General features: G+C 37.0%; 1 protein-coding gene across 4 annotated transcripts; it reads right to left on the bottom strand.

Moving 5' to 3' along the window:
* Positions 1 to 2,568: 2,568 nt before the first annotated feature.
* On the bottom strand, positions 2,569 to 24,670 carry LOC115428052 (elongation factor 1-alpha). 4 transcript variants are annotated; one of them, XM_030146848.1, is made up of 9 exons: positions 24,523 to 24,670; positions 23,463 to 23,615; positions 20,998 to 21,177; positions 20,007 to 20,303; positions 19,739 to 19,889; positions 18,935 to 19,191; positions 17,965 to 18,199; positions 16,458 to 16,525; positions 2,585 to 2,714 (listed from the first exon to the last, which is right to left on the bottom strand). In XM_030146848.1, exons 2-9 carry the CDS (start codon positions 23,604 to 23,606, stop codon positions 2,664 to 2,666), a joined length of 1,383 nt encoding a protein of 460 aa, XP_030002708.1. In that variant the 5' UTR covers positions 23,607 to 23,615; positions 24,523 to 24,670; the 3' UTR covers positions 2,585 to 2,663. The 4 variants fall into 4 exon arrangements, with proteins under 4 accessions (XP_030002710.1, XP_030002709.1, XP_030002708.1 ...); XM_030146850.1 differs by lacking the exons at positions 16,458 to 16,525; positions 17,965 to 18,199; positions 18,935 to 19,191; ... (2 more) ...; positions 20,998 to 21,177; positions 23,463 to 23,615 and adding exons at positions 3,987 to 4,221; positions 5,671 to 5,927; positions 6,214 to 6,364; ... (1 more) ...; positions 7,557 to 7,736; positions 10,163 to 10,315 and having other exon boundaries at positions 2,569 to 2,782; XM_030146849.1 differs by lacking the exons at positions 16,458 to 16,525; positions 17,965 to 18,199; positions 18,935 to 19,191; ... (3 more) ...; positions 23,463 to 23,615; positions 24,523 to 24,670 and adding exons at positions 3,987 to 4,221; positions 5,671 to 5,927; positions 6,214 to 6,364; ... (2 more) ...; positions 10,163 to 10,315; positions 15,829 to 15,898 and having other exon boundaries at positions 2,569 to 2,782.
* Between the last annotated feature and the right edge of the window lie 130 nt (positions 24,671 to 24,800).

Below are 24,800 nucleotides of genomic sequence, written 5' to 3'. Positions count from 1 at the left end.
TTGTACTGACCTGTTCCATTCACTGGTCTTGTTAAACCAGTTCATCACACACTTCAAGAATTCTGCTGCTGGGATATTAATTGTGTTATGTCAAAACACCTGGACAGACAACCAACCTCCACAACTCCTGTTTCCACAATGAGGAACTACATCAACACCTGGTGGTGGATCTGGGACTGACAGACCCCTACATGTACTCACATAAATGTTCATCCTATTTAAGATCTCGTTTTTACTCCTAAAGCAGAAATACACAGAAAAAACATACATAAGTAACAGCACTGTGGGAGGCAGGATGGAATGAACAGACTAAACAATGGAAACTGACCACATAACTTCTATTCCTGTTCATTTATTAAATACAGCACAGGTGTCAAACATGTGGCCCGGGGGCCAAATCTGGCCCACCAAAGGTTCCATTTAGGCCGTGGGATGAAAGTGCAAAAATGAACCTGAACAGTCCAGGTTGTCCAAATCATTTTGGTTCAGGTTCCACACACAGACCAATGTGATCTACAGTAAAAATAACAACACAATAACCTATAAATAATGACAACAACAAATTTTCTTTGTGAAAAATTATGTGGAAAAAATTTAAGTGAAAAAAATAACATTACACTGTGAAAATATTTACATTTACAAAACTATTCTTTCACAATGAAATGCAAATAAATACATAAATAAAAACAAAGATGAACAACCCAAAATGTGCAATTTGAACAATATTCTGCCTGTTACTAAATGTTTTGTGCATTCATGGATCCACTGTGATCTGTAGTTGTGTTAATAGTAACAGATGTAATATTGTAGAAATTGTTCAAATTTTAGTTCCAAACTCCAAAAATTTTTGCAATATTCTGCCTGTTACCAAATGTTGATGTAACACTGTGTGTAATGTACATGTATAAATAATAAGTCGAGGCATAATATTGTTAAAATTGCACAAATTTTTCAAATGAAATTTCTGTTTTTTCAGGTTATTCACATCTTTTTTGTAAAATGTAAATATTTTCATAATTTAATTGGGTTTTTTTGTACTAAAACAAAATGAAAAACTTGGATTTGTCATTATTTATAGGTTGTCATTACTTTACTGGTCTGGCCCGCTTGAGATCAAATTGGGCTAAATATGGCCCCTGAACCAAAAAGAGTTTGACAGCCCTGAAATACAGAAAAGTGGAACTGAGTATTTATCTGGAAATGAATACTACACCTAAGATTAATCAATCAATCAATCAATCAGTCAGTCTGTCTGTCTGTCTATCTATCTATCTATTTATCTAAACAGATTTCAGTTGACTGTGGAAAGTCCAAAGTCCTCTTTTCAGATGAAAGTCAGTTTTGCATGTTATTTGGAAATCAAGGTCCCAGAGTCTGGAGGAAGAGTGGCGAGGCACAGAATCCACGTTGCTTGAAGTCCAGGGTGAAGTTTCCACAGTCAGTGATGATTTGTGCTGCCATGACATCTGCTGGTGTTGGTCCACTGTGTTTTCTGAAGTCCACAGTCAACACAGCCATCCACCAGGACATTTTAGAACACTTCATGCTTCCTTCTGCTGACAAGATTTATGGAGATGCTGTTTTCATTTTCCAGCAGGACTTAGCACCTGCCCACACTGCCAAAGGCACCAAAAACTGGTTCAATGACCATGGTGTTACTGTGCTTGACTGGCCAGAAAACTCACCTGACTTGAGCCTCATAAAGAATCTATGGAGTATTGTCAAGAGGAAGATGAGAGACCCCAGATCCAACAATCCACATGACCTGAAGGACACTATCAAACCAACCTGGGCTTCCATTCCACCTGAGCAGTGCCACGGGCTGATCACCTCCATGACACGCCCTATTGATGCAGTTATTCATGTTAAAGGAGGTCTTGAGTACATAGAAATGAACATACTTTTCAAAAGCCTGACATTTCTGGTTAAAATATCCTTTTTTATTAATTTTATGCAATATTGTATAAATGCAATAATAATTATGCAACATTTTCTGAGACACTGAATTTGGGGTTTTCATTATCTGTAAGCCATAATCCTCAAAATTTCAAGAAATAAGGCTTGAAATATTTCACTCTATGTCTAATAAGTCTATATAATATATGGGTTTCACTTTCTGAAATGAGTGACAAAAAATATTGAACTTTTTCATCTTCTAATTTTTTGAGATGTATCTGTATGTACGAATGAATGTTTGGTGGTGGTCGGAGGGGCCGTTGGATTGGCAGCCGTGCTTCCGTCAGCCTGCCCCAGGGCAGCTGTGGATACATATGTAGTTTACCACCACCAGAGTGTGAATGTGTGAGTGAATGAATCCATTGTGCGCGCTTTGAGTATGCGTTAATAGAAAAGCACTATATAAATCTAATCCATTATTATTATTATTATTATTATTATTATCATTGTTTCATTTATGTTGACTGGAGGTCTGAAAACACTGCTTTCTTCTATTTTGACAGTCATTTTCTGTAATAAATGTTATGTATAAAATATAGATCAAATGTAGCTACTTTCCCCCAGTGCTGGTGGTCTAAAACTAGTGTAACAAAGTGTAAACATCAATTTCACACAAGATAAGAAACTCTTTCAGGCGGTAACATCCGTTTATTGTTTTGATTTGGACTTAATTGTATCTAGAGACGGAGTGGCTCCTGTGGGACAACTCATTTCTTGCTGGCCTTCTGTGCAGCCTTTGTCGTCTTTCCAGAGACTTCCTTCTTCTCCACTTCCTTGATGACACCGACTGCGACCGTCTGCCTCATGTCACGTACAGCAAAGCGCCCTGAGAAACACAGCAAAGTCCGACAGGGACAATATGATGACATTAATGATTATCACAATGAATATGGTTGAGTGTGTGATGGTGGTTATTGGTGGTTTTAACAGCAGAAGCTATATCGCTAATATCTAAAACCAGCCAAGAGTGAAGTCCATACATTACTTTTAGTTCACAAAAACGTCCTGTGTCATCGTATGAATTCATCCTCTTCACTAAGGACTGTCTTCAGTCATAACATTCATTTGTTCAGTCGTGCCCCTGTGTTTTTGTCATCTTGGTTTTATCATTTAAGTATTCACCCTTAAAGACCTATAACAACTGTCGCAACTTCAAAATAGATTTTTCTGTACATTTAACCTTTATTAAGTGATTTATGACCATTTAATACAATGTTATCCACTGCATTTTGCATTTCTCACTGACAATCAAGTATTTTCCTATATTTAATTTACTGATTAAGTATGAAGTTCATAAAGGTTCAAAGTAAAATCAGAACAGAGAAAACTGAGGAAGATTTTTTCAGAAAATATACCATTAAATGAACAGAAAAACAAGCATCTCCAACCACTGTCATTCGTCAAACTGCAGTCCTTGATTCAGTCTAATAATATGCAGATCAATAGTTAATTGAGAAAGAAAGGTCACAAAATGTATGACCCATCTTGCTGAAAATCACATGTAAACATCAGATGGATTAATCTAAATAAAACAACTGTTCTTAATCATTACATTTTATGCAGTTCTTTGGGTTGTGTTTATTGAGCATATTCATACTGCATAGAGAATATAGATTTTTACTACTTTTAATTAACCAAGAGCAAAAAATACTACGGGAAAATGGGTCACATGCAAACTATATCTTGAGATGAGGGTTTTATTTTCAGTCTTATGTTAAATAATTGATTGCATTTTATTCCTGTGTTGACGTTCATTTTATGTGAATTTCATGTGATTTCAGCATCCTTGGGGCAAAGAACTCTGAGTTGCTTTTTTGTATGAAAGGTGCAATACCAATAAAGCTTATTATTCTTATTAAGAACATTTTTGTACCTAAAGCAGCTGCAATATGCACAAGCTAGTTAATAATCTGATGTTTGGTAATCGGATGTCTGTGTACAGTGAGATGAATCCTTCCTGCTGAGGCCAGGGAAACCTACTAAGAAATTAAAGCAGATTAAACTGAATTCCACCTGCACTGTGTACTCACCCAGTGGGGGACAGGTGGAGAAGCTCTCCACACACATGGGCTTCGAGGGCTCCAAAATAACTATGCCGGCATCTCCAGACTTTAGACATTTGGGTGCGTCCTCTAGCTTCTTTCCAGAACGACGGTCAATCTTCGATTCGAATTCACTGAACTTGCAGGCAATGTGGGCAGTGTGACAGTCCAGGACGGGAGAGTAACCTGGACAGATCTGACCAGGATGGTTCAGGATGATGACCTGAGCAGAAGAGACGAGGACAGATGTGGACTAAATACACCTGTAACCACACACTGGACCCACTGGACACAAGCCAAATGTTGTCATAATAGAGTCAGAGTGGCCTTCATTTATCCATTAGTTGAATAAACTACCACAGAAATCATTACCACAGTGTTCATGTGCAAGCCATATAGTAATGTCCCATATTCCAGTATACAATCTGGTGTTGTTAAATGTGACAGTTGGAAATAACCAGCATTTAAATATCTTACCCCAATTTATTCTGCTCCTGTCCCTTGAGTTTACAACATGGAGATTCAGAATATGACACGGGTTACTTAAGACCTCAAAATGAGAAATAATATCCAGTTGACCCAAAGAATGTGAAAAGTGACAAAGTCAATAAACTGCAGAATAGAGAGAAATCACTGCTGCAACAACAAGTGTCTCCATCAACAAGCAAACACTGTCATCTCTGGAGAGATACTGACAAAATCTTGATGTTTTTCCTGCAGTTCTGTTGTTCACAGAGCTGATCAGAGCTGATTTTACGCATGTTTTTCATTTTGAACTCCAGTGTTTGTTTCACAATGAACAGTATAAAGTAAGAAACAGTGTGCAGTGTTTTGCAAGAAGTGAGTTAAAGGATGTTAAACTTATATTTAAGGCATTGTTTCAGTTATAGCTGTAAACGTTAAAGTTTGATTTCTTTTTCCAACCCATTCACTTTTTGTGAACAAGCAATGGGCAAAAACTGAGTAACAGCATCTGTCAATAGGGTGTACATATTTTAATAAACTTTCTTAAAAACTATAAAACTGATGCTTAAGAAACTTACGTTAAATATAAGATGGGTCGAATATTATTAAATTGAAACAAAGTTCAAGTGGTCTTACCATGAAAATAAGGAACACAGCCTTACCCTTTTACTGAGATATTATGCAAATTCTAGTTTGTTAATATTAACTTGAATATCTAACAACTCCAAACAAGAAATAGCCTGAAAAGTATGGGAAATGAAAATAAAAACAGGTTGCAGGCATATCATCATGATTGTTAATACGAACTGAAGTGCTTTACAAAGTTTTGCTAATGACACAAATGTATTCTTGCTTAAATGTGATTTCTCAATGAAAGTCTTTGAAACTTATATAATGCTTCTAATTGTTCTTCAATCTATCTCAAAGGGTGGAAAATTAAAATTTAAAAAATTTGGTAGCAAATTTTGGGACAACAAAACTTTCCCAACATTCCCAAAACTTGTGGCCAAGATTGTATATTTGCAAATCAAATGCAGATAACATAACAAAATAAATGACGTGTTGTATGATATGTGAGAGTAGCATGAACAGACCTGTCATGATCGACAGATTGTGCCCTTCGGCGCAAGTGCGTTATGAATAAAGTTTAGGTGAGTTGAGCTGTCTTTTATCTTTCGTTCTTGGGTTTTGTTTTTTTTTTTGTCACCTGGGCGGTGAATTTTGCTGCTGCCATGGGAGGGTCGTTCTTGCTGTCACCAGCCACATTTCCACGGCGGATCTCCTTGATGGACACGTTCTTGACGTTGAAACCGACATTGTCACCGGGCAGAGCCTCAGGCAGAGACTCGTGGTGCATCTCCACAGACTTCACCTCAGTGGTCAGATTACAAGGAGCGAAGGTGACGACCATACCAGGCTTCAGGATACCAGTCTCCACACGACCCACAGGGACTGTTCCAATACCTAAAATACAGCAGCAAATTGCAACATTAAGAACAGCTGCAAAAACAGTTCATTTCAGTAATGACCTGCACTGCTCTACTGACACCTACTGAGATCTACTGAGCCAGATTGTACATAGACAGGAATCTAAGACACAAAGGAACATTTATGCATATTTTTCCTCCTGGAAACAGGAAAGAGGCCGCAGAAGTTGTTTTCTGCAGTAAAACTATTCAAAATGGAAATTCCTGCAAATACGCATGCATTTAGGTACATGATTTTTTGTAAGGGACAAGTTACTACACACCACCAATTTTGTAGACGTCCTGCAGGGGCAGACGCAGGGGCTTGTCAGTGGGACGGGCAGGGGGCAGGATGGAGTCCAGAGCCTCTAACAGGGTTTTGCCGTTGACATTACCCTCCTTGCGTTCAATATTCCAACTAGTGAACCACTTCATCTGGAAGAAAAAAAGCAAAATTATGAGTAAGAGAAGTAAAGACACAAATGACTTCTAAAGCAGCTGACAGACATCATTATCTTTGGTCACCAGTAAGTTAACCTCACATTTTCACTGGGCTCCAGCATGTTGTCTCCATGCCAACCAGAGATGGGGACAAAGGCGACAGATTTAACGTTATAACCAATCTTCTTGATGTAGGCGCCCACTTCCTTGGTGATTTCCTCATAACGGGCCTGGCTGTAAGGGGGCTCAGTGGAGTCCATCTTGTTGACACCAACGATGAGCTGCTTCACACCCAGGGTGTAGGCCAGCAGGGCGTGCTCACGAGTCTGACCGTTCTTAGAGATACCGGCCTCAAACTCACCAGTACCAGCAGCAACGATCAGCACAGCACAGTCAGCCTGAAAACAAAGAATTTGAAGCAAAAACAAAAAAGGTCTGTATGTTCTGTTAAGAGTCAAACTGATAGAATCTTTGTAGTCCAAGCAGTGCAGAATGAGGTTCAGGAACATTTTTACTACACAACATAGAGCAGATTATCTGGAAGTGCTTTTTTTTTTGTCCTCTCACTGATAACAGCACTATCTGTATCAGGGTTTCTGGGAGCAAAGGATCTGTAGCTGGATCAAGAAGAGGTTTCATGTATTATATTTTATTCAACTGTCCATTTTTAAATAATATTTCAGTATTATAATTACAATGTTGGGGGGAAAAGCTGATTTGTAGATTGTCACATTATTGAGAAATAAATGCTCAGTGATGAGATCAGTATAATGTCATGAAGCTATCCCTCAGATATTTGTACGTGATGTGAATGACATTACAGGGATTTGAAGTGATATTATTCCCAAGTTACATTCCCAATGGAAGACAGTGGGATCATTCTTTTGTCTCTAAAGCAACACCAGGCTTCACTATACACAGTGTTTTCTAACTATATGAAACTAAATTTGTTATTCACAAACACACACTGGTAAAAATGAAAAGTGAAAGACTGAACTCACATCCACAAACAATAAACGTGGTACAGACACTAAGCATTTTTTTTTTTCCTTTTCTTTTTACTTAAGCTTTGTACCTAAATTATCACTGTGGGGAAAACCCTGCGGAATACGAAGCCATTGCAAACTTTCATCTTAAAACCTGTAAGGCGACAAGGGGACAGATCAACTAAAAATGCATCTGTTACCTGAGAGGTACCAGTGATCATGTTCTTGATGAAATCCCTGTGTCCAGGAGCGTCAATGATGGTCACGTAGTATTTGGTGGTCTCGAACTTCCACAGGGCGATGTCAATAGTGATACCACGCTCACGCTCGGCCTTCAGCTTGTCCAACACCCAGGCATACTTGAAGGAGCCCTTACCCATCTATTGACCCAAGCAAAACCACAAATAGAGCAGGAAATAACAGAAATTCAGTGGGATTATTTATTAAATTATTTGAAAATAGGATTAAACCTCATTTATCGGAAAATTTCCACATAGATGTGTTTGGGAAAAATCTTTTTTTCGAAGCAAGCAGTTAATCAACTCTTTTTAATCCAAAAAACCCAAACTATTATTTTCAGTATATTTCTTACTTTTACTTAACATGTCACTTCAGGACCTCAGGTGTTTTTTGTGAGATATTTTACTTTATAATCTCGTAAAAGTCTCTTGCATAGCTTCCTGTTTATACTAATAAAAGTAACAACCATGTAGGCCTATTGATGTATTCAATATTGACCTCCAGCCAAAAATAAAAAAATCCAAAAAACCAATAATAATAATAATAATAATTAACTCTTTCATGCATTAATTATAAGAACATTAATCAAGATTTTTTTCTTTATTCCTCTTTGGGCACTAAAAAAAACAATGCGATTATTATTATTTTTTTTTTCATGAAGCTATTTTTCAGGGAGTTGCAAAACTGTCCACTCAGCCTGACACCATGCATTCAATTTTTGAAGCAAAGAAACATGTACTTACTGATATATTGTGTGAAAACTATGAAATAAAAACAATAAATGCTGCTAATTTGATGTTTTCTCACATTTTAACATACACTACAAACAAAAAGTTATGTATATTTTTAATTTTTGGGCTATTTTTTTCATTTGGGATTCCTGCAAAACGCTTTTTACTTTTTGGTGTGTGAATTGAATTGAAACACATTTTTTTAATGACCAGACAGTTTTATTTACAAATGGTAAAAATGACAAAAAAAAAAAAAAAAAAAAAAAAAAAAAAGAAATATCCTTAGCTTTTTGTTTGTAGTGTACTCTAATACTAGTCATTGCTCACTTCATGGACATAATATGCAAAAAAAAAACAAAAAAACAACAATTTGTTGTTAATTACAGTCTAATAACAATAACAAGGAATTGATTTACACTCGAACATGTTAGATCATGTTTATCAAGAACAGCAAAGTTACAGTAATGTTTTCAATGTCAGTGTATGGGATGGTGCATAAGCATCCACTGTGTTGGCTGATATGGAACTAAAACAACAAAATCCATGAATATATAAGCGAACAGCTGTAGAATAACTGTCCACTGTAGTGACCACTATGCACGAAAGGGTTAAAGCAGGGGTGTCAAAGATGTGGCCTTGGGGCCAAATGCGGCCCGCCAAAGGGTCCAGTTCAGCCCCTGGGATGTTTCTGCCAAGTGCAAAAATTCCACAGCCTTGAATTGAATTAAGCAAAAAAATTTTTAGCTTGAATTAAGGAAAAAATCTTGAATTCAGCAAAACAAAACAAAAAAAAAAAAACAAAAAAAGAAATCTTCAATTAAGTAAAAAAAAAAATCTTCAATTAAGTAAAAAAAAATCTTCAATTAAGCCAAGAAAAATCTTCAATTAAATGAAAAAAATCTTCAATTAAGCCAAAAAAAAATTTCAAATTTAGCAAAAAATCATGAATTAAGCCAAAACAATTCTTCAATTAAGTAAAAAAAAAAAAATCTTGAATTAAGCCAAAAAAATCTAGAATTAACAAATTAATTTTTTTTCTTTGTTTTATTGCAAAAAATAACATTAAATTATGAAAATATTTACATTTACAAACTATCCTGAAACACTAAAATGTGAATAACCTGAACAAATATGAACAACCTGAAATATCTAAAGAAAATTAAGCACAATTTTAACAATTTTTCAGTCTGTTTCTCAGTGGTTAGTGTCTTTGTAGATCTGATCCATAATGCACATGTAGAAATGATAAGTTGAGGAATAATATTGTTAAAATTGCACTAAATTTTCTTATGTTTTTTTAAATTTAAATTTCAGTTTTTTCAGTTTTTTTTTTTTTTTGTTTATAAAAGTAAGTATTTTCATAATTTAATGAGGTTTTTTTTACACTAAAACAAAGACAAAAAATTTGGAGTTGTCATTATTTATAGGTTATTATGTTATTATTTTTCTGGTCTGGCCCACTGGAGATCACATTTAGCTGAATATGGCCCCTGAACTAAAATGAGTTTGACACTCCTGGGTTAAAGTAAGTAAAAGTTTGTAACAGTGAATTCTTCTAAAACGGACCAAAAACCAGGCAAAGATTGAAAAACATGGTGTCAAAAATTAATTAAAATCTATGAATGTCATACCTATTGGACGAATAATATTCATTTTATCTCACTTTGATTTGTAAGGTTTACAGAAATAAAGTCAATACATGTTTTAACCAGTAGATGTCAGTTGTTACCAAATAATACCAGGGAGCAGTAACATGTAAAACACCTGAACACACTCATGTTTAACTATGCCTCAGTGGGTGAGATTATGGGTTTATAAAGTGGCTTAATACAAACCTCAGCGGCCTCTTTCTCAAACTTCTCGATGGTTCTCTTGTCGATTCCACCACATTTGTAGATGAGGTGGCCGGTGGTGGTGGACTTACCGGAGTCGACATGACCAATGACCACGATGTTGATATGGATCTTTTCCTTTCCCATTTTGAGTCACTGTTTTTGAACGACACAGGAAACAAACAAATTGAATTAAATATTAAATATGCAAAAGTATCTTTTATATGAAGTGGTGTTACTATTACGGAATAAAAGCATAACAATTTAAAAAATAATTTGAAAAGTTAAGCTAATGACTCCTACTTGGTCACATTTTACAAATTTAAACAATACGAAACTTAAAACATGTAACTTTTCACTTTGCAAACTAAAAAATAAGAAACGTGGCCGCACCTTTCAGACTGCTCTTTTTTTGTACATGTTTAGCATTTGGTAACATTAGCATTTTTTGTTTAATCATGGTATGGATGCCATAAAAGCGTTTAGCCTTGTTGCGCTGAATTCTACTCCCTGCCGAAAACTGCTCCTCCTTCCTAAGTCAGCCATGAAGAGGACAATATTGTGGTTATGGTTTTTTGTCTGTTTAATAGTAAAGAGTGTGCAACTGTACGGTATATAAAACTTTCTAAAGTTAAATCTTAGATACACAACACACAAAATATATAATAATATAAACAGATACTGCCGAAAACTGCATCACCTGCGGCTGGGGATGCAGTTTTCGGCAGGGACCAGAATTCGGCACCGGGTACTGCCGAAAACTGCATCCTCCATCAGAATTAGCTTGTGAAGCTAAAAGAGTGAAATGACTTTAGCAGCTCACTTTTGGAGCTATTCTGGTGTGACAGGGTGAATTTGGTGCACTTTGTCCTCTTTATGGCCGACTTAGGAGGGTGGAGCTGTTTTCGGCAGCTGCTGGCGATGCAGTTTTCGGCAGGGAGTAGAATTCGGCACAACAAGCCTAGCTAACGTTAGCTGCATAGACAACCATTATCTATGATGAACCACTGGTACAATACATTAGTATTAAATAGTAGCTTAATTAACCCTCCATGGTACACATTATTTATACCTGTGAGTAAAGTAAATGCTTCTCCCAAAATGGGCCTAGTAGAGATTATTTTAAAGATTTACTTTTTTTTTTTTTTGCTTTATTCAAATGGGGTACATTTTGGAGTGTGCATAGTAGTAAAAAAAATGTAGAAAGTTGTATTTCATGTCTGAAGACATTTTCATGAAAATGCTTGAGAAATAATGTCTTCAATAAATGTCATTTTAAACTGAAAGAGGTAAAACTTAACTGAGCTGTTCTGTTGAATGTTGCATTCATGCTATGAACTGAAAATAGGTTTTGCACAATTTAACAAATTATTAGCATTTAAAACCAACTTCAAACCCATGTCAAAAACCACTCAGTGTATTTTTTATTCATCATTTGAGTTAGATTTGACAGGGTATTGTGGCCTGTGCGTGTCCTTTATATGTAGGCACTGTATGTCTGTTTATTGACTTGTTCTGTCTTTGGCTCAGTTTTAACTTTTCATCTTAGCAGTGAAGTAGGTAAGTGGTGCACTAATTAAACTTTTTCTAACAAGTTTTTAACCACTGACATTATCTGATTAAAAATTCAGTCAGTATTTCATTTTGAAAGAAAACTATGATGACTTTTGAGCAGTATAATCTGAAGGCATCCCACCAGAAACCGGCAAGATGGGATTTCACTAAAGTGCAGTTTAGCCTTGAGGCCACATTTACATTTTGACTGTCTCCCACAACAGAAGAACTAAACTGTACACTGTTAAAAATAAAACAAAGACTTTGGCTCAGTTTTAACATTTCCTCTTAGCAATAAAGTAGATAAGTGGTGAACTGATTAAACTTTTGCTATCAAGTTTTTAACAACTGACATTATCTGGTTAAATATTCATGCATTTTTTCATTTTGAAAGAAAACTATGGTGACTTTTGACCTGTATATAATCTGAAGGCATCCTGCCAGAAACTAGCAAGATGGGATTCCATGAAGGTACAGTTCAGCCTCGAGGCCATCTTTGCATTTTGACTGTTTCCCACAACAGAAGAAATAAATTGTACAAAGTTAAAAATAATAAAAAAAAGATTTTATTGAACTATTATTGTGACTCAAATGTTTTGGCGATTAAATAAAAAAAAAAAAGAAAGAAAGAAAGAAAAAGGCATTAGAAGATGTCCTGAGGGCAGTTGAAAGCAGAGAAATATTGAACTTAAGTCATGTTCCACAGACAGCAGTATTTACAAGTATTCAAATCACGCACCAGAAAATCATGTGAACATTGACAAAGAAAAGTGAAATGTTGCAGTGTTCAGTATTCTCATTTTAAACATTGCATAACATATGACCACCTGCTGTGAACATGTCAAGTTTGTTGTTTCCTTCACTGTCTACAAATTGATGAGCCAGAGACTTACTGTCTACCTTCTCTTTAAGGAAACACTACTGACTTCACTGACCAAGTGTCCATAGGTGGAGTTTACCTAACCAGTCAATTGGCAGTTAACCTAACATGGGAAAAGACTAAACTTACATAAGCTTTGAGAATTCTTCTGTTGGGCAGACAGCAGGGGGCAAAGCTTTGGACGATTGCAGTCTGTTGTCTCAATATTTCTTGCATATGTAAAAAAAAAAAATATATATATCTGTTGAACCCCAATTCAGTGACTTTTTGTGTTCTTACTTCAAAATTGTGTCCAGAGTGCTAGAAACTTCCATGACAACATTTTTAACTGATACTGGTTTCTTCAGGGCCCTGAGACTCTTTTGAAGTATTTCATAATATTTCTCAATGTACCCCGTGAGTGTGGAAAGCCAAAAATTGCAGTCAACACTTGGCCATGGAGGATTAAGTATTATCCATTCAACGTTGACATGTTAGTGCTCATACCTTTTTTATATACAGCCCACAAAAAAGATACCCACATAATATTTTACTGTAAGACTTTTAGTTTTGATTATGGTGCATATTCACACCATACCACTGTGTCTTCTCCATCACATCCCAAAGTTTGTCACAAGAGTTCAGGTCTGGACTCTATTGGCTAAACCATGTGTGAAAATGTCGTCTCAAACTCCCTTTATACAACGTGGCATTGTTACCTTGGAACATGCCTGTGTAATCAAGGAGGGGAAAAAAGTCCACAGATGGAAAAACGTGGTCATTTAGGTAGTCAGATGTCCTCAATTTTGAACACATAACGTTGCTGAACAATATATATACTGTATATATATTTTTTTACAATGTGATTTCACCAAATGTTAATGGGATTTTCAATCATAATTATTTAAGATGTTTTTCTGGCCAGTTTTCTTCCCTAAAGATGATACTTTACTACTACCCTTCCCCCAGCCAGCATGTCCATGTGGGCCCCAGAAGGGTTATAATTGGGGTGCATATAAGGGTCCCATTTGGGTTTGTCCGAAGTTTCCATGGTGGCCCCACATGTGTTTGCCCATATCAGAATCAGAATCAGAGATCTGAATATACCATATTATTTATCGTTCACACTATTTATCCCATAATATTTATCTTTCATGTCATTTGCACTACTTCTCATGTTATTTGCACGACTTAAATTCTATGTTTTACAAATATCTTAGTTTGCCATACTTTTTATTTTTTAATGTAAATATCTGTGCCTTTTACTGATATTTGTTGTTGTTTTACTGATATTTGTTGTCTGTCTGTAAATTCTTGCACTGAAACTGAGAGCTTTATTTCAATTTCATTGTACTTGGTACAATGACAATAAAGAGATTCTGATTCTGATTCTGATATGGGCAAACACATGTGGGGCCACCATGGAAACTGAGGACAAACCCAAATGGGATCCTTATATGCACCCCAATTATAACCCTTCTGGGGCTCACATGGACATGCTGGCTGGGCATGTGTTTGACAGGGTTTTTTTATTATTATTATTATTATTATTATTATACATTTACATAAACAGGTACTTAGACATAAAGAACCACACAAACACAATACAAAAAAACCCAACAAATTATACAACAAACCTACAGACCTATTAAACACAAAAAAGAGGGGAAAAAAACAAAAAACACAACAACAAAATACATAATATTATCATCTCCTCTTTCCAATGCTCAGGGCTGATTGAGAGTTAATATAATGTATACTAACAACAAATTTCTCCATCAAGAAGACATAGGAGACAGCAGAAAACTCTTGTTGACAGTACAGAAAAAAGGATTCCATTGTTGATCAAACAAATTAATTTGTCCATGAACAGAAAACTTAATATTTTCCAACTTAAAAAAGAAAAGTAAATCATGCACCCATTGCACAAAGGTGGGTGGCGGAGGTTCCTTCCACTTAAAGAGAATCATAAAAGGGGCCAATAGTGTACAAAAACTATGGAGTCACTTGGGCAGTTTTTAACCCAGTTTCAGCAGTTTCAGTTGTTGTCTTTGCTTGATGCATGCTAATAATTGGTCCCCTCTGAAAAAGATTTGCATCTTTTCCACAACCTCAACATATACAGTATGTTGTGATATCAATGTGTATGAAATTATAAGCCTCTCATTGCATCAGTGTTAAATAACTTGTCTTAGCTGAAACAGGTGTTGTTGCAGTAATTATCCAATGGGAGGGGCTTATCATTTGCTTAGTCAACTCCAGATGTGACTCTTACTGTTTTTTTGTCTATGCAGTGTGTGTCTGTGTTAAACTTTGACATGATGGTGCTTGTATCTGTCTCCATTTTTTATACTCTGATTGTCACATAACACCTGGTAACACTAAATTTATCTGAAACTTGCTTTAAACTTTAATTTGTGACCTCTGCACTAATGATGGAAAGTAACAGGATATTTCACAAGCATTTTTTTATACTCGAATATCTTCCATAAGTTGGTAGCCTGATAATTGATTGTATACATTAATTTTCTCTTCGCACCTGTAGTGAAATATAAAATTATCCAAATAAAGGAGAAAAAAAAAGGTAAGTAGTATAAGCAGAGTATAAGTAGACTTCAGTATAAGTCTAGTGTTTGACTATGTAAATAAATGTCAAAATTTAAGTAGTTTGTGCTGGTTACAAGTAAATCTATTAAGGTTGACTTATTTTCTTAAAATGAGGTGAAAAACATGCTTACTAAACAAAAACTACACATTTTTTACTTACCTTTTTTGCGGTAAACTTGAATCTTTTTCATACATATTTAGTCCTGATGAGTCTAAATGTTGACTTGACTAGACTTATATATGCCTGAATAAGTATTTGTTCTATCAGAACTGTGGACAGGATTTGAAACTCGTCCACCCATGTACATCTGGTTTAAACCAGTACAACCGGTACATCAACACCACACAGCCTTTACCCATCAGCTGTGGGGGCCACTGCGAACAGTAAAGACTATTAAAGGACAGAAAGGAGAAATTTACATATCAATTCAGAAATCTTTAGATTGCAATAGAAACCATTAAAATTAACATTTTACTATCAATTAAAGACCAATGCAGCCAAGAACTGTATGAACATGTGAGAAAATATCAGTTCAGCATCTTTAGGCAGAATTCAGGTCATCTTCATGTTTTTAGTCAGTCACTTTCTCGCAGTAGTTGAAATGGTTTCAGAATTTCAGTGAAGAGATAATAAAGAGGTTTAATTCACCTGTAAGAGAAGCTCCTGCCGCTGGGTCTTTCCTGCGCTTTGCCGCCTTACTGACAGTGACTGTCTATTTTCAACAACTAACACCTTCTTCATGCTCCTCCTCTGAACACAACAGGCTCCTATTTATCAGTCCCACCCATCCATTATTTTACTCATCATACACATTGTTAAACCAGTACATAGTACTATATTATTGTGGCGTCTTTGATGTAATTTTGAAACAGTTTGAGGTGTTGGTACTAGCTTTCATGGATTAAAACCATGTATGTTTGAAGTTGACTTTTTGAAGTTTAAATTCATTAAAGAAAAGACAAGAAACATTTTCATTTTGACATGTTTGAGATTTTTATTGTTTTGATTTAAACTTAGTTGCGATCGTAGACTTCCCTAACAGGCACAAGCCTTCCTTTCCTGCGGAAACTTTTCCGATGGGTTTTAATCAGCATAAGCCAGTCCTTGAGTAAAGAGCTCTGCCTCAGAGAAGACGGCGCTGGGTGAAAGGGAAGAAGAGGAGAGGGAGCGGTCCGCTGCTGCTGAAACTCAACTTTTCGTTGGACGTCCTGCATGACAATTCATTTTTTCTTATCGGCCTTCTGTGCAGACTTGGTGACCTTTCCACCAGAGGGGGCCTTCTTCTCCACAGACTTGATAACACCGACAGCGACGGTCTGCCTCATGTCACGCACAGCAAAGCGACCTGAGAAAGACGGCAGAGTCAGTGAGTTAGAGATGTACATATGTTTTATCTATATTGTGTAGGACTGAAAATAACAAGTATCATCATTGCTTAATCTGTACATTATTTCACAATTGCTCAATTCATTGTTTGCTCTAAAACAAAAACAAAAAAAGCCAGAAATGGTGAAAAACCAAAGTACACAATGGCATCTTGAAAAGTCTAGACCAGGGGTCGGCAACCCTGGTCCTACAGAGCCACTATCCTGCATGTTTTAGATGTTTCCTTCTTCCAACACACCTGATGGTCATTACCGGGCTTCTGCAGAGCGTGATGATAGGTTTATTGTTTGAATCAGGTGTGTTGGAAGAGGGATACATCTAAAACATGCAGGATAGTGGCTCTGTAGGACCAGGGTTGCCGACCCCTGGTCTAGACTGATCCACACCTCAAAGATATTTACTTTACTGTCACAGAGGAAAGACAGAAAAAAATGAAATACAAAAAAATATTCACATTTAAGATTGGAGTAAAAAAATAAATTCTCAAACCAATTACACAATAATCAGAACAATTAAATACATTTAAGAGTTGACAGCTAATTGACTATCAGTTAATTAATTAATATAATCATATAATATTATCACAATATACAAATATATCATGATAATAAGAATTGTTTTGTTATATAGGTCCTATGTTTTTCTGCTTCAGTAGATACACTGTCAAAATAGACCTGTAAATAAATAAATTACTTAATAATTTCCTGATCAAAAGCATAAAATATTGGCAACAATTAGGTCAAATATAAATGAGTTTGAGAGGGTCGAAGATCTAAGTTTAGAGCATATAACAGCTGTAAAGCACCTTCATTAAACCTTGATTAAAAATAATTTTCAAGGACTATGAATCCACAAAATTTGTCCATTTGTACATGTCAACAGCCAAGTACTTTCTTCATAAAAAAAATGTAAAATATGGCTGAAATTTCCTTGTCTAAAACTATAGTGAATACATTTTTTTCCAATTAGTCTATTACAACAATTATGAAGGTTGACTTTGACATAAATACAACCCCTATAATAGATAAATTAATGTGGATTTCTTCTAGTGCCCATCATACAAAATGCTGCCAGTTAAGCATATTGTTCGCTTTTATTGCTTTCATGAGATAACTTCAGTAAAATCATGCTACATTTTTCAGAAATAAAGACCTGACTAATACAGACATCCTTTAAATATCGGTTTGATACTATCTCCAACTGAGAGAAATAGAGACTCTGAACACGATTTGAGGAAATATGGGATCTTAAATACCACAAACCAGAAAACATTATTATTCCCACTGTGCTTTTTATGCATTTATAAATATTCTACTGGCTGGATAGGAGGCTTCAGTGGACCAGACGTGGCCCATGAGCTGCCAGTTGATAATCACTGTTGTATGATGTTTTACTCACCCAGTGGGGGATACTGGGAGAAGCTCTCCACACACATGGGTTTTCCAGGCACCATGGTGATAATGGCAGCGTCTCCAGACTTGAGAGCCTTGGGGTTGTCCTCCAGCTTCTTGCCAGAACGACGGTCGATCTTCTCCTTGAGTTCGCTGAACTTGCAGGCAATGTGAGCGGTGTGGCAGTCCAGCACAGGGGCGTAACCCTGGGAGATCTGACCAGGATGATTCAGGATGATGACCTGAGCAGGAAAGATGTGGAGGCATGAGATGACTACATATACACCTGTAATAGTGCACTGTGGCCTCATTAGAAGGCAGCAAATATTCTCAAAATACAATCACAGCATCTTATGTAAAAACAAAAACTAATATGACAATTGGGTAAACACAAATGTTCTGACTAGATTTCTCAAGGCTGCAATAAAAGTTTGACCACTGAAAAATTCAACTAAATAACCAACAAAAATGCCATGTTTGAGCAAGTTGTGCTGTTTGTAAGATGACAAAATTAATATTGTTGAATTGAAAAGCTTTGTAAGTTTTCTCACACTTAAAATAAGGAAAACAAATTTAGATTTACCTTGTTATGAGTTAAATCTACCTCATTGTTTGCTAAATATCCTATTAACACCACCATTTTATTATAATTAGATTACTGTTCTAATGCAAACTGGCTTTTCATGTTATTCCCAAAACATTTCCCATAAACAGTCTTTTATTTAAACTTTGTTTTTGTGAAATTTTCTAAAGACTCAAAAAGCTTCTTTACTTAATTTTATACAGTAAAGATATAAAACATTTCATTCTGGAAATTTCCTTAAGAGAAAAATAACCATAAAAAGCAAACTGGATATTTAGCTATTTTAAAACGTGGCTTACTTCTGTGCCTGCAAATGTCTAACTAAAACACCTTCTCTCCTGACTTTCCAAAACATAGTGTTTTTTCTGTACAGTTTTTTTTTGCTGGTAGTCACCTGGGCAGTGAAGTTCTCAGCTGCCAGGGGAGGGTCGTTCTTGCTGTCACCAGCCACGTTTCCACGGCGAATCTCCTTGACGGACACATTCTTGACGTTGAAACCGACGTTGTCTCCGGGCAGAGCCTCAGGCAGAGACTCGTGGTGCATCTCCACAGACTTCACCTCAGTGGTCAGGTTAGGGGGAGCGAAGGTGACGACCATACCAGGCTTCAGGACACCAGTCTCCACACGGCCGACAGGGACTGTTCCAATACCTGAAATAGAGAAGACCATCTGATTTTTATAGAGAATGAGTTGTGAGGTGCACAATGCTGAATAAATACCTACTGTTGTGTAACTGGTTCTGCTTCTTTATTCACAGTACACAACTAGCTTCATTTCACCACAATTTTTTGCCTTTGTGAGACCTTCAGAATCTCAACTCGTCTTTCACAGTTTTGAAATCTATGCTTATCAAGGTTTCAACAAATTACTTTTGGGACTTAAGACCACTTCAAGCAAGACGACAACAATATTTAACTAGCAATAAAGTATAACAGAGAGTTTTTACAAAAATCAGTGAACTTCAGACTTGTTATTTTCTCCAGGCTTCAACCAGATATTATGCTGTTCTCAGTCCACATCTCACTGAATTTCTACAGAAACATTTTAGATTAAATTAATGTTAATGGGAGCAGCTGTGTTTTATCTACATGATTTAAAGTGCAGTTAGTGAGATGTGGTTTACCTTCCCCTTCTTAATCTCTTCTGTATAACCTATAGCACAACCTGAGTTATTGTAAGGAACCTTCTACTACACACCGCCAATTTTGTAGACGTCCTGCAGGGGCAGACGCAGGGGCTTGTCAGTGGGGCGGGTGGGTGGCATGATGGAGTCCAGAGCCTCCAGCAGGGTAATGCCAGCTGCACTACCCTCCTTACGCTCAATCTTCCATCCTTTGAACCAGCCCATCTGTAATGGAAGAGCACAAGAAAGGAAGAGGACAGCAAATTATTATGGGTAAGAAAAACAAGACATGGATGAGTTGTAGGGCAGCAGACAGACGTCATTATCTTAAGTTGACCTCACCTTGTCACTGGCCTCCAGCATGTTGTCTCCATGCCAACCAGAGATGGGGACAAAGGCAACAGTTGCAGGGTTGTAACCGATCTTCTTGATGTAGGCGCTCACTTCCTTGGTGATCTCCTCAAAACGTTTCTGGCTGTAAGGGGGCTCAGTGGAGTCCATCTTGTTGACCCCAACGATGAGCTGCTTTACACCCAGGGTGAAGGCCAGCAGGGCGTGCTCACGAGTCTGACCGTTCTTGGAGATACCGGCCTCAAACTCACCAACACCAGCAGCAACGATCAGCACAGCGCAGTCAGCCTAAACACAAAGAATTTGAAGCATATTTAAGATGATCCGTATGCTCTGACGGACTGATGGAATGTTTTTGTATTTCAAGAGTCCAAAATCAACTTTGATTTGTTCCTTTGCAAGTCTGAGGTTCAGGAATACTTGTTTCCTTATGCCACACAAAAACTATTATCTGGCAGAGCTGTTTTTGTCCGCTCATTGATAACAGAGCTGTTTATATGAGAACTCCACTAATCTGATTTTTTCAGATCTGATGTAGATACTGATTCCAAAGCTTTGGCTATTTTGCCAATAATCAGTACTGAGCCGATACGTACATTTTTTCTAAATAAAGCGTATATCTCACTATATGGAAGAGATTGGAATCATACTGTTTATCTGTAAGACATCAGCCTTCCCTTTAAACAGTATTTTCTGAGTGTAAAACTAAATTTGTTAAATCACAAAGGAACATCTCTACAAATTAGTAACAGCAAAGAAATTTTAACTATGAACACAGCCATAGATGACAGTAAAATGTGATACTGAAACTGTCCACATTGTTTTTTCCCCTTTGAATTTGGCTTAAATTCTGTACCTTAATTATATGATGGTAAGGAAAACCCTCTATATGAAAGATGAGAAATACAAAGCCATTGCAAACTGTCATCTTCAAACCTGTAAGGTAACTAGGTGACAGACTGGCTAAAAATGTATCTGTTACCTGAGAGGTACCAGTGATCATGTTCTTGATGAAATCCCTGTGTCCAGGAGCATCAATGATGGTCACGTAGTACTTGCTGGTCTCAAACTTCCACAGGGCGATGTCGATGGTGATACCACGCTCGCGCTCAGCCTTCAGTTTGTCCAGCACCCAGGCGTACTTGAAGGAGCCTTTGCCCATCTATTGACCCAAGCATGGGTAAACCAAAAACAAGCAGAGCAAAAAAGATAGAAGGATTAATCATAAAATAATTCAAAATTCAGGATTACTCTTTTCTTTACTGGAAAACATCCACTCGTATTTAGATTACTTTTTGGAAGCTAGGGTGTTCTGGTGCCCTAAAAATTTTTATTCTTTGTCCCAGTGTCTCACAAATTGACATGACAATTTTTCATTAAATCTGCAATATACTAGTTGAGTTTCTACACATTTTTATCCACTACTGTAGTATGACTTTGTAGGAGTTTGTTCACGAAGACACAGTAGGTGCACACTAGTAATAGTTTAACTGAAAACAATCAAGGTCATGTCCTTCCATGTTTGATTCATAATTACCTCAGTAGAATGTCAAATAAAGCTACTTATTCAAAATTCAGGATTACTCTTTTCTTTACTTGAAAACACCCACTCATTTTTAGATTACTTTTTAGAAGCTAGTCAATTTAAAGTATAGTCAGTTTAAAGTGGTTATACACATTTTACCACTTTGATATAGTAATTCATCAATAATATACTAGTTGACCTCCTGGCTGGGAGCTTTTATCTATACACCAATGTTTTTTTTTGTTTTTGTTTTTTTTTAGAAAAGAGATGTTTCAAGATAAACCAGTCCGTTGTGGTGAAGAGGGAGCTAGGCCTAAGGCAAAGCTCTTGATTTACTGGTCGACCTACGTTCCGACCCTCATCTATGGTCATGAGCTCTGGGTAATTATCGAAAAATGAGGTTGAGGAATGAGGTTGTGAGTACACGCGGCCGAAATGAATTTCGTTCGCAGGGTAGCTGGGCTCAGCCTTAGAGAGAGAGGGTGAGGAGCTCAGACATCCGGGAGGGACTCGGAGTAGAGCTGCTGCTGCTGCTGCTCCTCCACGTCAAGAGGAGCCAGTTGAGGTGGTTCGGGTATCTAGTGAGGATGCGTCCTGGACGGCTCCATGGGGAGGTGTTTTGGGCATGTCCACCCGGGAGGGGACCTCAGGCCAACCCAGGACATGCTGGAGGGATTATATCTCTCGGCTGGCCTGGGAATGCCTCGTGATTCCCCTGGAAGAGCTGGTTCAAGTGGCAGGGGAGAGGGCTGTCTGGGCTTCTTTGCTGAGGCTGCTGCCCCCGCAACCCGGACCCAGATAAGCGGATGAAGACAGTACGGATAGTACGGTATGTTTTAAGATTTTTTTTTTCCCAAATTGAAATTATACATAAAATCATCTAAATTGGAACACACACACTGACCATAGGATCTGTAAAACTTTAGCGTCCTTTTTTTTTTTTTTTACTTTATTTGTCCTTTATTGGTAACATGTCCCATACTGTCCCACACAAACACATTTATTATCTTACATTTGGCTTGTTGTAGTCTGGCTACCCTAAAGGAAGCAGTTCACTTAATTAACTTTTTTGTTTAATTTCCTATTTCAAATTAGTTATTTGACTATATTTAATTTTTACTGAGTGTCTTTAAATTTCTCTGATGTTTTAATTCTGTTTTTCAATCTAGTCTTCTTGGAATATTTTATCTTTGTACTTATAGCTTCTGTAAAGGTCTCAGATTTTTTTGTTTTTAATTGGTAATCTTTAAATAAATCATCTGGTGAGAGTCCCAATTCAGAATTCTGTAGCCTTCAGTTAATTTATATAATTCTCATTCATGTGCATATAGTTGGTTATTAATGTATTAAATATCAAACTCTGGACAAGTGTTAAGAAGAGTTTTAAGAGACCGATCAATGCTCAAACTCAGAGGTGTCTAACATAAAAAAAAAACAAAAAAAAAAACCCTGCAGGGTGGATTGGACTCTTAGGCATATTATCCACTGTGATCTCCAAGTTGTGTTAATAAGTTGAGACATATTGTTGAACTTATTTTTCTGAAGAATTTCAGGTGGAATATGGTAGTTCAGGTTATTCACATTTTCATAATGTATTTTTACTTTCTTCACACTAAAAGAGAAAAATCTGAGCGTTTATAAGTTATTATACCTATTATTTTACTGGTCCACCTCACTTGAGATCATATTGTATGTGGTCCCTGAACTAAACTGAGTTCCACACCCCTGTTTTAACATGTCATAGTCACTGTAAATGCCACTCGCCTTCTAACCTGTAGATGGCAGTAGTAATCCTGTTTTATCAGTGAGCAGCGACGTGCGCCACACCCGACTGAACCCCAGGAGTTTTCATGGTTAAATTCTGTCATACACTGGGACTACAGTTGGGGGAAATGAATTGTACCATTTTGGCTCATACAAACCTCAGCGGCCTCTTTCTCAAACTTCTCGATGGTTCTCTTGTCGATTCCACCGCATTTGTAGATGAGGTGGCCGGTGGTGGTGGACTTGCCGGAGTCGACATGGCCAATGACCACGATATTGATATGGGTCTTTTCTTTTCCCATTTTGATTCACTGGTAATGAAAAACAGAGAGCAATTATGGCAACTTAACAGATTTAAAAAATGTTTATAAACTAGTGTTTATATACTTGAGGTGATAGCTTTTCATTGTCAGTTACCATTAATTTAACGGTTGTGGACCTTTTGTGATGTATATTAACTGGGAGAAAACGTAAAACAACCGCTTAATATTTTACACAAACGGTTTGTCTCAAGGTGATTGTGTCACACTGGCTAGAATATGATTAGCATTTTGTAACGTTACCGTCATGTAATTAACGGGAACACGTAAAGTGTCGCAAAAGGGTTGATTTTAGCTACGTAAACAGCTATTATACGCTAACCGGAAAAATGACAAGACTGTTTAGTACAGCAGTTTACCATTTAAAAAAATGTTTAACTTTGACGTGATGACCGGAAAGCTGACACCGGTGAGTCACGCCATGTGGTCGGCTCAGTACCGGCTTCGGCCTCCATGTTGCGCTGGGAGCACAGATCCGCCATGTTATTACAAACTGCAGGCGCGTTCCTCCGCCCATGCAGCCAGCATTAGGGAAGACTGTGCGCGTTCATGAGCTAGTACAGAGCAGCCATGACTGGCAGAATGCAAAAATAACTGTTTCGCTCAAGTTAGAGGTAATTATTTCAAAACCAAGTAATACTGGCGTCTGAAGAAAGCTGAGTTGATCTCCTATCACATCAAAAATTAAAGATGGATATAATCAAGTGGATGTTAGTGAGTTTTATAAACCATACAGATTTAATAAAGAAAAAAAAAAAAATCTGCAGACAGTTGGCTGTCTATTTGAAGTTCTCATTGGCATGCAGTACAACACTCAAACCAGCCATCCATATTTTAGCAGTCTTTCCCTAAAACACATCTAGGCATGCATTCAGTTTTGCCATTAAAATAACCCCACCTGTATCCAGCCACTAACAAGACGTCCCCTGAATCGGAGAAGAGGGAAAAAAGGACAGAATGTTAACAGTCCAGAGTTTTTATACAGACCCAGTGGAGAGGGAGGGCTGTGCATACCCTTGTTGCTGTCATGCAAAAATAAGGGGTGCCATTGGCTGTTGAAACGCAACTCCTATGGAGGTGATTGGATGACAAATGCATCACCGGACACATGGCATGGTCAAAAACAGCTGCAACACAAGAACACTTGTGACTAGCAAAAGCTACATTAACAGATCA

Source organism: Sphaeramia orbicularis, chromosome 11, assembly GCF_902148855.1.
Source record: "Sphaeramia orbicularis chromosome 11, fSphaOr1.1, whole genome shotgun sequence".
Taxonomy (NCBI): Eukaryota; Metazoa; Chordata; class Actinopteri; order Kurtiformes; family Apogonidae; genus Sphaeramia; species Sphaeramia orbicularis.
Note: the sequence above shows the minus strand (reverse complement) of the source record. Positions and strands in the feature narration are given on the sequence as shown.